We start from the raw sequence: 12,637 nt of genomic DNA, 5'->3' as shown, positions 1-12,637 counted from the left end.
CATCAATATATATGAATAATTGTTATTGTTTAGGCCTACCAACATTTAATTTCAACAACATTAACCTTGCCTGCCAACTTTTCAACGTTTCAGCTAGAAGAACTGCAAGACTGTCAACATATTGTTTGCTGGCCACTGCAAAACAGCATTGATGTTCGAATTTGTAGCAGCTATTCTTGGTCCCTAAGATCTGTTAAGTCGATCTGTTAACACAGTTTCCAGGCACCACTTCTGTGCATAAAGCATAACGTTAATGATCGGCGTACGGCCAACAGATACCGTTCACTCAATGGTACCAAAGCAGGCTAGACAAAATCTTGAATTATGAACTCTCTCTTAGTGGTGCTGTGTTTTTTTTTTCTTTCTTTTTTTACTTGGCTGCTTCTTTTAATTACTGTCACTCCAGTTAATTTCCTCTTATCAAAATTTGTTTTTCAATTACCACTAAAGAGTGCCACACAAAATAGAGAAAAGGCGTACGAAAGGAAAGGAATGCCTGAGCCCAAACGAAACAACAACTGTCCGTATAAAAGCCTGGGTTCATCCACTAAAGATAATGTCAACGACAGAGATGTCTAGCATAAGCATTACACGAACAATGACTCTGAAGACTGCATGAAGTGATGTTACTCCAGGATAATGCCCACCCACTCTCTGCCACAGTGACAAAAAGCACTGAAGAGGAATTGGCACTTTCACCTTTTTTGCTCTCTACTAAACAACCTTCAAGGAACTTCCTTTCTGGATGAAAGTGTGCTTTCAACAAGGCTTGACGAGTTCTTTGCCTCCAAACCGTTCGATTTCTACAGTCGTGGTACCAAAAAGTACCCCAGCTGGGCAGACTGTTATACATAGTGAAAGTGAATATAATATTGATGACTGAAGCCCCCCCCCCCCCCTCTCTCTCTCTCTCTCTCTCTATATATATATATATATATATATATATATATATATATATATATATATATATATATATATCTCAAAAAAAACAAAACCATTAATTAGTTTTTTTTGTTTTTGCAGGTTAGTTATAGAAGAAAATGGGGTCATAGAAACACTGAACAAACCGAACTAGCAAATATTTGATGGCTATAAGCTACAGTTGAGCATTCTAAAACTTTTGACAGCAATATCTGGTTTGGTAAGTGGTTTCACTTTAATTACAATGTTGTTAATTGTGTAATTAGTGGTCTATTCTACTTTTTTCCACTCTATGACTTTCATGCAGAGATTACAAACACATAGCTGTTATGGCGTCGACTACTGTGGCATAATAGTGTGTCCTGTCTGCATTACGTATGGCACATCGTATTCCATTACTTCCTCTTTTCAATAGATGTTTATATATTCTAGATTTGAAGCACATTTCTGTTTTCTTTGAGTTTATTAGTGAGCATAACCACGACAAAGAAAAAGTTTTGAGACTCAAAATTCCAGGTACCTTTAGGAATAAGCATATTTTAACACAATTTTTTTCTCCTGTTACAATAGTAAATCACTGTTTTGTTCAATCACATCAGTTCTTAAAGAGAAGTTGTATTCCTTGTCACATTAAAGATCCACAAATTAAACAAGAATCAGAAAACTTTTTTTGTTTACTGCTTACTTAACTATGAGTGGCATGCCACTAATTGGTCTAGGAGCCCAGTACATGGGAGGCAGGGGCCAAAGAGAACTCAGGCAGCCAGTGACAGTGGTTTTGTTTGTTTGTGTGTGTGTGTGTGTGTGTGTGTGTGTGTGTGTGTGTGTGTGTGTGTGTGTTCTGTCCAATTCGGAAAAAGGAATTTTTGGGCCGAAAACTGACTTGTATGGCAGTCTTTCTCTTGTGCCTGTCACTCAACATCTCCCCTATAAGGAAAGTAGCAATCTATCCTTTTCATAACATTGTCAAAACCCAGATTTAGATGTTTTAGATAAACGGATAAAGATGTAGTAGTATCATATCTCAAGATGGAATCTAAACTTTTCTTCTGGGCAGGACTAGGTAGAGAAATTGTAGTCCAAGCACTGGATTTATGAATACAGTTTATACTTAGTATAACAATTTGGGATTTTTCAATTGTCTTATTTTTCTGCTACTTTATTTCTTAAAAACCTTTTGAAGTGAAATAAAAAAATAATGGAAATTGCTAATAATCCATTGCAAACAGATTTTGCACAGAAACTTCTAAGAAACAGGTATAAAACAAAGTATTATAGGGCTTTAGATAGAGAGATTTTGAATGAAATCTGTTTAGCTGTCAAAACGGCAATGCATCAAGCTGGCAACAACGACAAAATGAGAGTCTTTATGTGGGACAAACAAGAACTAATTGGGGGCAAAATACAATAGCAGAAATCCTGAAATCACTTTTAAAACATACTTTTACAAATCATATTGCACTTACACACAGAGTCAAGGAACATAGGGACGCAGTAGTTGAGAAGGGAGTGAGACAAGGTTGTAGCCTGTCCTTGATGTTAATCAATTGGCACATTGAGTAAACGGTATAGGAAACTGAGGAAAAATCAACAGGCACACAAAAACAAAATAAAAAAAAATTCATTGCCTTCCTGTTTTGTGACCCTCCTCCCCCCCCCCCCCCCTCTCTCTCTCTCTGCTGGGTCTACAGGTTGGCAAGTAGAATGGGGTAGAGGTTGTGTTGGAAGGGGTGGGTGAGGTGAGAAAACAAGTGGGAACAGGAGGGAGCATTGGGGAAGAATGGCTGACAGCTCACAGGCAGGCAGCAGGGGTGTGAGGTAGGAACAAGAGTGTGAGAGGCAACAGAGGAACACAATAAGAATGCAATACACAGGCACGGAGGCCAGTGAGTTCATGCAGCATACGACAATGACAATGATGATACGGTGGAGTGGATTGGGAGGAGGTGACAATAGAGGAACGAAGGCTGTTGGTTAGATGGTGCTGGTGCATTTGGTTATTGGAGATAGAGACCACAAAGATTACGGGAGTGAAGGGTATGTTGCAAGGCTGACTCCTACCTAAGTTGTTCAGGTACACTGGTGCAGGAGAAATTGAAATCAAGCATCTTGGGCTAAGCAGCTCTTTCCACTACTGGGTGGTCAACTCTGCTCTTGCCTGCAGCTTGCGGTGACCATTGCTTCTACTGGACCAATGGCTGGTGGTCATGCTGATGCAAAATGCTGTGCATAAACTGCAGCAGAGCTGAGAGGCTAGGCTATGTGCAATTAACTGGATGTGTTGATCACCAAGTGCACAGTTTTGTGGTGGCTACTTATTTTGGTGGACAGCTGCTTGGTGACCAAGCCCACAAAAAAAGGTGCAAAAATTGCAGCAGAGCTGGTATATGACATGGCTGCTTTCATAGGTGGCCTTGCCTCTGATAGGATACGATAAGCTGTTACGGGACTACAGTAGGATGTGCTGGGTGAGTGAATCCACATGTCTTGCATCTGTATATGCCACATGAAAATAACCCCTATGGTAAGGGGCTGGGAATGGCAGTGATATAAAGCTGGATTAGGATATTGTGTATGTTGGGTGGGCAGCTAAATACCACTTTAAAAGGGATGGGATGGTAGACCTACATATTATGGGGACGATTTTCATTTCCAGATATGGCAATAGATATTCGAAGCCCTGGTGAAGGACATGGTTCAGTTCCTAATCTAGGGATGATATTCAAGTGTGTGAAGATATAGAGTAATAAATTTGTTAGTGGACTAAATTTGGAGGATAGTGGCTGTCTGTGAAGAACTTGGCAAGACCTTCAGCATACTGAGCAAGGAAATTCTCGTCACTGCAGGCACACCATCCACAGGTGGCCGGGCTCCATGAGAATGATTTTTTGGCGTGGAGGGCATAACAGTTGTCAAAATGCTAAGCACTATTGATGGTTAGTGGGCTTAATATGAATTACGGTACGGGTGAAGAGACGTGGAGATCAACAATCAGGAAGGAGGGATGCTGGCCTGTGGAGGACCAGGTGAAGTGAATGGGAGAGGTGTCGAGGCTGTGGAGGAAACAGGATAGGGTGTTTTGGTTCTATGTCCATATCTTGAAGATATCATCAATGAACCCAGATGAAACAAGGCATTTGGAGTGGCCAGGAAGGTTACCTCTAAACAGTCCCTAAACAGACTGGAATGAGATAGTCCCATGGAAGGCCCATGAACATGACGTGGATTTGCTTGTATATCTTCCCCTCAAAGCAGGAGAAGCTGTGTGAGAGGATATAAATAGTTGAATGTACAAGTGAGGTTGGCAGGTTGGAGTCAGTGGGACATTGGGAGAGTTAGGGTTCAATAGCAGCAAGGCCGTGGACACGAGTATAAGGTGGCGGCGTCAAGAGTAATGCACTGAAATCCAGGAGGTACTGGGGTGGGGAGTCAGGGAAGAAAATGGTTCATATCTATAATATGAGTGCTGCCACTGAAAGAATTCCTGCACTTGTCTATCAACACTTCCAATTCATTGCATGTAGTGTAGCCTCTCAGCTCTGCTGCAATATCTGCACAGCACTTTGCATCAGTTTGCTCACCAACCAGCAGTCCACCAAAATTAGTGGTCACTGCCAAACTGTAGCCAAGAGCGGAGTTGACCACCCAATGCAAGAAGTAACTGCTTAGTGTAACATGCTTGATTTCAATAGCTACTTCACAATCCGTGCCATCTGGATCCTTTACCCCAGCAGCAGCTTTTCTGAACTTCATGGATGGGAGTTATCCTTACAACACACATCCTTCATTCTCTTAATCCTCCTACCTTCAATCAACACCAACTCACTGCACCCATGCACTCTATGTAACTGTCTCCCCTTCCTCTGTCCTGTCACACCTTCCCAGTCTGCTCACCCACATTATTGTCAATGTGCACTGCACAAATGCACTTACTCCAGTGCCTGTGTATCTTATTTCTATCCTTACATCTGCTGTGTCTCCCTCCCACATTCTTATTACACCTGCTGCCTTTCTCCAAGCCATCAGCCACTTTTCACTCACTCGCCAACCCTACACACACGCACACACTTAGCATTTTGTGTGATTGTCAATGGCTCAACACTTCTACAATGTGGTGAGTTGCTTCCTTTACAGCTAACTTATTTTCATTCTACCAGAAGTTTCTACAATGTATTTAAACTTTAAGGTTTGCTTATGAAGGTGTAATTTTGTCAACAATGGCAAAGGACTCAGAAGAGTTGGTGAAAGGAATGGATAGTGTATTGAAATGATCTTACAAGTTTAATATCTACAAAAGTAAAAAGTGGGTAATGGACTATAATTGAACTGAACCATGTGATTGAGGGAGTTAGATTAACAAACAATACACTAAAGTAATAGATAATTTTTGCTATTTAAGTAGCAAAATCATCAACAATAGCCTAAGTTGAGAGGACACAAAATGCAGACTGGCAACAACATGCCAAGTATTTCTGAAAAAGAGAAGAGTATTAATTGAAATGCTAAGAAGTCCTATGCAAAGGTTTTTCCCTGGAGTGCTGCATTGTATAGAAGTGAATCAAGGACAATAAACAGTTAAGACAAAAAGGCAATAGAATCTTTGGGAATGAGATAGGCCTACTAAAGAGGAACACTGATGATCAGATGGGTAAGTTGGAAACTAATGAAGAGCTACTGGTAAAAATTGTAGCTTGAGCAGGACATACTAGCACTGAGAACTGCAGCAAACCAGCCTTTGAAACAATAACAACAAATCAGTTCACAATGTCATGGAAAATCTGGTTTCACTGGTGCCCTGCTCATTATACGCTTTGTGAATTAATGCTGGGTTTTCTTAATAGGAAACAAAACTCATGTAAGACATACAGTGTGGACATAAACATTGGGCTTCGCCACCAGTCAATTTATCACAGCAACCAGATTTCCTGCTTCTGTTGGCTTTGCCAACTCTCAACCAAACTGTTAACTCCCCACCTAATCCAGAGCTTGGGCTGCCCTATAGATCAGTCTATCACCAAAATAGTGCATTCAATTAATGATTTAACAATTGAAAATTTTAGGAAAAGCTTGCAACAGCTAGACTGGGATGAGGTGTGCAGGGAACATGATGCTAATTTAAAATTTAACCTATTTCATGATACCTTTGTGAGTATATTTGAAAACAGTTTCCATGAGAAATCATCTAAAAAGCCATGGCTTACTAAAGGGATAAAATTATCTTGTAAGGAGGAATGGGAAATGTATCTTGCAGCTAGAAGGGGGTCGACCGAAGCGTCCAATCCCACCCATCGGCTTTGACCCGTGACGTAAGGCTGTTGTGGTGTGTGACATCATGACGGCGCGGAATTTAGTTCGTGAGAGTGGCGTGTTTGTAAGTGTCATTTTGATGCAATCGGTGGTGCTCTCCAGTGGTGTGTTAGGTGATGTTTTTGGTTTAGTTTGCGAGTGTGGTGTCGTGTGTGAATTTTGGTAAATTGCTTTTTTTTATGTCTTTGGTAGGTATGGATATGACTGACAGGGTCAACAGTTTTCGGTTGTCGGCTATGATGGGGGACAGTGCATTGTCTCTAGTAAAATTTCTTCAACCATTTGGATTTCTGGATGAAGTCATGAAGTGTTCAGTATGTTATGAAGAAATGAGGCTTACTTAAAGTTCCGGTGTCTCGGACCAGGGATGCCTGTATGTGGAGATGTCTTAAGGATAACAGGTCAAGGGAAGTGTTCGATCCCAATTTATGAGATCGGGAGTTGCTGTTGAGCTATATAGGTCAAGGGAAGTGTCTGATTCCAGATGACACTGTGTTTAGTGGTATTTGGGGAGTTTCATGATGTCGGTTTTTTTCGTTGTTCTGTGTGGTTTTGTACGGGGGTGGGTTTCTAAATTTGTTTATATTCAGTTTGTCCCCATCCAAAAACCCCCTATTTCCCGCACTTGTCCGTTAGGGTCATTAGGCTTTTTGTGGAGTGTGTGTGTGTTTGTTTTTCGATGTATTTTCGTCCTCATAATGTGCACGCAACGACTTTATATACGCCATGTTGGAATTGTGATTTATGGTCGTTTCCGCCATATTTGTGACGCCATAGGTCAAAGCAGATGGGCGGGATCGGAGGCTTCCGTATTTCCCTAGAAGGTGTAATGATCCAGAAACAATGGAACATTATAAAAACTACTGGAATGTATTAAGAAAAGTTATGAAAAAGTCCAGAAGTATGTGAATTATGTCTGAGATTAGCACATCTGATAATAAAATTAAAACAATTGGAATATTGTTACAGAGAACACGCAGCCGAGAGCACAGGAAGACTGTACTTCTATCAAACTCAATGAAAAGCTTGTTAACAAAAAGTCTGATGTAGAAAACATTTTTAATAATAATTTTTTACGTGCTGTAGAGAAAATAGGATCCAGCTACCAATTAGAAAATACAAGGCAGTATATGGAAGAGGCAATAACTATGCAATTTGATAAAATTGAAAGTCAACCCCTCTCGCCTACTGAAATTAGGAAAAAATAAATTCACTCAAAAGTAAAAGCTCACATGGAATTGATCGCATTTCCAACAGAGTACTAAAAGCTTGTTCCAAACAGATAAGTACGATTCTCAGCCACATAAGTAGTCATTCACTGAAACAGGGCATTTTTTCTAGACGGACTGGGATAGGTCTGATGCCAACAACTACCACCCAATCTCACTTCTGACAGCTTTCTCCAAAATTCTTGAAAAAGTAATGCAGGCCTATTCAAAAGTAGCATCACAAATTTGTAAAAATGAAGTACTAACAAAATGTCAGTTTGGTTTTCAGAAAGGCTTTTCAACAGAAAATGATATATATGCTTTGACTAACCAAACATCACAAGCTGAGATACTTTGTGATCTCTAGAAGGCTTTTGACTGTGTGAATCATGAAATTCTTCTATATATGCTTAAATATTGTGGTATGACTGGGACAGTGCACTAGCTTAATTCATATTTAACAGGAAGAATGCAGAAGATTGAAATTAACAGTACAGATAGTCTGTAAAAATCAGCAGAGTCCTCTAACTGGGGAGGTATAAAGAATGGTGTCCCATAGGGTTCACAGTTGAATCCCTTATTGTTATAATGATGTGACTTACTGAACGAAAGCGCTGGCAGGTCGATAGACACACAAACAAACACAAAATTCTAGCTTTCGCAACAAACAGTTGCTTCGTCAGGAAAGAGGGAAGGAGAGGGAAAGACGAAAGGAAGTGGGTTTTAAGGGAGAGGGTAAGGAGTCATTCCAATCCCAGGAGCGGAAAGACTTACCTTAGGGGGAAAAAAGGACGGGTATACACTCGCACACACACATATCCATCCACACATATCCACACACAAGCAGACATATATATCAATGACTTGCCACTCTATATTCATGAAGATGCAGAGCTAGTTCTTTTTGCTGATTATACAAGTGTAAGGACAATGGAAGTGTCCGATTCCACCTGTCTGCTTTGACCAGTGACGTAAGGGTGTTGTGGAGTGTGGCACCATTACGGTGCGGAGTTTAGAAGTTCATTGTGTTTGTGGATGTCATCTTGTTGTGTCTGATGGTGGTGGTGGCTGTGGCGGTGTGTGTGTGTGTGTGTGTGCGTACCGAGTGTAATGTGCTGTATTGGAATCATCTTAACCTTGGTGTTAGATGTATGAAGTCATTGGCAGTCTTTGTAGTTCGGGATGTAAGGTTTGGAAGATTTTTTCAGTGAGTTATCAATTAATTTTCTTTGTTTATGTATGTGGTTTTATCACTGGCTGTTATTTGCTTGCTTTTTGCAGTGCAGTAAGACATTTAATTTATTGTGTGGCTTTGTTGTCAGGTATGGATATGACAATCAAATATAACAGTGGTATGTTGCAGTCTGAGATGGATGAGGACATGTTGTCCATTATTAAATTGCCCCAGTTATTTGAGCTGATTGCTGAGACTGTGAAGTGTAGTATTTATTGCGAGAACATGAGGTTGACCCAAGTTCCATCATCTCAGATCAAGGACATGTGTGTGTGTGTGTGTGTGTGTGTGTGTGTGTGTGTGTGTGTGTGTGTGTGTGTGTGTGTGTGTGTGTGTGTGTGTGTGTAGGGAGGGGGTGGGGGGGGGGGGACCTAGTTTGCAGTGCCAGAATTTGTTGGTGTAAGTATGTGTGTTTTTTTTTTTTTTTGTCCATTCTTCTAGGTTGTGACGTTTCGTGTATTTGTGGTGTATTGAATGTGTTTTAATATATGTCCAGGGATGTTTGATTTTTAGATTGTTGAGGTGTTGTGGTTTTATTTTTCATAGTTGTAGGTGTTGGTTTTTAGGTAACAATAGTTGTAGTTGACCTATACAGGTCAAGGGAAACGTCCGATTCCAATTTATGTAGTTTCAGCTGTAGGTGTTGGTGTTTTGGTATCGTCAGCTGTGGTTTACCTATACAGGTCAAGCGAAATGTCCTATTCCAATTTTCGTAGTTTTAGTTCTAGGTATTGGTGTTTTGGCATTGTCAGCTGTGGTTGACCTATATAGGTCAAAGGAAGTGTCCGATTCCTGTACATTTAAATGTGTTTTTTGATTGTGGTGTGTTTTTTAATGTTATATTTAGCTTTTCCCCACCCTTTGTCTCATTAGTTTCATTGTATTTTTGGAAGGAGATGTTGTCGTCTTATTTACATGTATTTTCATGTTTGTTGCCGTGTATGTAGTGACGCCACAGGCGCCATATTGGAGACGTTTAGAATAGCCATTTCTGCCACGCTGATGATGACATGGGTCAAAGCAGATGGGTGGAATTGGACACTCCTGTAATCCCCAAGCATAGTACTCACACCCGACAAACAAGAATCAGCTGAGGAAATCATAAATAATATATTTCAGAAAACTGTTAAGTGGTTCTCTGCACGTGGACTCTCACTAAATTCTGAGAAAAGACAGTATATACAATTCTGTACAGTAAATGGCATAACATCGCTGGTAAATATAGACTTTGAACAGAAGTCTGTTGCTAATGAGAAATATTCAAAATTTCTGGATGTGTGCACTGACGGGAAATTGAATTGGAAAAAACACATTGATGATATCCTGACACAGATAGGTTCAGCTACTTAAGCTACTAGGGTTATTACAAATTTTGGACCTCGTTCACAAGCTCATGTAAGGTTACATACAACCTACTAAGTTTATCTGCTATAATCCAATTTTCAGGCCTAGCTCACATAATTTCATTTAAAAAAGTATATTTATATTAAAGTACTTAGAAAAATTAATAAAAATGAAAATTTTTTTCGTATCACATTCACCAATTATAAACTAATTCACAAAAGGTGAACATAAAAAAATAAATTAGATATTTTTTTTATAAAAGGTGAATGCAAGAAAATAAATAAAATGAATTATGGCGAATGTAAAAAATTATCAAGAAGTCCAAAAACCTTCGACACCATATGAAGCAAATGCCCAGAGGGAATTTTTGAACTTCTCTTTTTTCTCATCTTCTCATCCTCCAGGTTTTTTTTCCCCCCCAAGTACTTTTCAGTGACATCCTAGCAGCTGCTCTTCTTCTGCATCTGTCACCCGTCATCTTTAACTGAGGGAGCAGAGCTTCTTCAGCAGCGTCTCAATGTCCGATAATGATATTAGTAGATTAGCCTACTCTCATATGGCATCATATTTTGGGGTAATTCATCATTAAGAGAAAAAGTATTCATTGTACAAAAGTGTGTAATCACAACAATAGTTGCAGCCCACCCAAGATCACCTCGCAGACATTTGTTTAGGGAATATTCACTGTACCTTCCCAATACATGTATTCACTTACAAAATTTGTTATTAATAACCCAACCTAATTCAAAAATAATAGCGAAGTGCACAGCTACAACACTACATGAAAGGATGATCTTCACTATTCTGAGTTAAATCTGACTTTGGCACAAAAATGGATGAATTATGCTGCCACTTTGGAACAAGTATTAACGCAATGCAATGTACCACAACCAGATTTCAAGGGGTCCAATATGCATTTTCAATGCGCTGAATCTTTTTCTTGACTTGTCTGCTTCAGGTACCCCTGAAACTTAGTCACTGATGGACCATATGACAGCTAAATCGGTGACCTAATCTGGTTTCTGTATAATCGCTTGCCACTAATTATGGCTGAAGAGAGAATTCACAACAAGCACCAATAATCAGTAGTAACTGCCTTTTGTGCCCATTTAATTTGTCCATTTTTCTTCTTCTCACTATTATTGTAGCCTATTGGGGATGTGTCAGGTTTGTGACTTTACAAGTGTTTATTTAGGCTACCTCTATTTCATCTTATGATAATATTACAAATGATTTGTTGATTACACTTACAGTATGGGAAAAATAAATGAATAAATTCCAATTCGACGATTATTCACTAAGCTATTATGTCGATAAGATCGCAAGAGCTTTCAAGATACAGACTAGCCTATAAACCATAGTTTTACAACAAATACAAAATAGAACTAAATCAAATCACACTGAGTATTTCTCCAGCAGAAACGTATAGACAGTTAAAAGAAAGCCTGCTGATAATCCATGTCTAAATGAGAAATTAAATAAATGTAACGGGTAACACAGTCTAATAGCTTGCGAAGGGAGTTAAAGAACAAATCTGTCCATTAACGTAATGTTCACAAAATAAACAATAACTTCTAAACTCATGTACAACTGGTGTCAAGCATGTAACCATGCCTTTCCTGCCTGTAACTAAAGCGTAAAAGTTATGTAGGGTTTACTGGGAGACAGAAACAAATACTTGGCTTCGATTGGTTAGTTTGTTCCCATCGTAGGCCTTATTATGGCGCGCACACACATCCTTCATTGTTGAATTCAAATCCATCAGACACAACAGATGGTGAGTACTACACGTCCAGCTTTCAAAAGACAACGACCACAAAATAAATCTGAAAATTTGATTACACTTACCGGGGTTTGTGGCTGCATTAAGCTCTGAGGAGTCGTAAATACCACAGGTGTAAATGCCGGCATTGACTTCTGAGGTGTAGCTAATATCGGCATTTGTAATGATGAAGTTAACTGCTGCTGTGGTTGTTGCTGAGGGGGCTGCTGTTGTTGCTGCTGCTGTTGTTGCTGCTGCTGTTGAGCCTGAGGGAGAATCTGCTGATCCTCATCCTGATGATGTATTGGAGTACCAATACTTGGTATGCTAAATCCAGGACTTGGTAACATCTGATCCATTTTGGATGCTTTTTTTTCTGTCACTACTTGTACACAGATTTACCCCTTTCACGTATTTCGTAGCATCACACCAAACTTCGTTACTTGCTTAACAAATGCAAGACCCTCAACGACAACAAAACAATTCTTTGACGCAGATAATTCACTTCTGCAACGCTATCACATCAAGCAAAGTTGTTACTAGCTACGAGCTGCTCTAGCAGTCAAAGAGGTTCAATAAAAATGAGAACTAGTGGTGGGCAGGAAATCGCGTAACGGTTAGAAATCACAGTGATTGAGAAGTCACAGATATCACAATAACAACTTTACAAAATCAAACTGCGATTTCAGTCACAGTTAGCAGTCGCAAGTATAGTGATGGGCTAAACTACGATTTTCCGATATCGGTGATTTCTGTGAATGCTACTTTTCAGTATCTGTTATTCTTAACTGTGATTTGTCGCAGATAAGGAACCTAGGTCGTGTACACTTCCGCCACTGCTATTTCTGCGATTTCTGCTAC

The 12,637-nt window shown here is 39.7% G+C and overlaps 1 protein-coding gene across 1 annotated transcript in view; it reads right to left on the bottom strand.

The window, feature by feature from the left end:
* LOC124771312 (TATA-box-binding protein-like) overlaps positions 1-12,357 on the bottom strand; it is a 48,477-nt gene extending 36,120 nt beyond the window's left edge. Inside the window, exon 1 of the mRNA XM_047249318.1 lies at positions 11,863-12,357. Within this exon, the coding sequence (XP_047105274.1) occupies positions 11,863-12,135 (273 nt within the window). The 5' untranslated portion in view covers positions 12,136-12,357. The remainder of the gene's footprint in view (positions 1-11,862) is intronic.
* Positions 12,358-12,637: the final 280 nt, after the last annotated feature.

This window comes from Schistocerca piceifrons, unplaced genomic scaffold (assembly GCF_021461385.2).
Source record: "Schistocerca piceifrons isolate TAMUIC-IGC-003096 unplaced genomic scaffold, iqSchPice1.1 HiC_scaffold_936, whole genome shotgun sequence".
In the NCBI taxonomy this organism is placed as follows: domain Eukaryota; kingdom Metazoa; phylum Arthropoda; class Insecta; order Orthoptera; family Acrididae; genus Schistocerca; species Schistocerca piceifrons.
The sequence above is the reverse complement of the archived record's forward strand: the minus strand, read 5'-3'. Positions and strand labels throughout refer to the sequence as shown.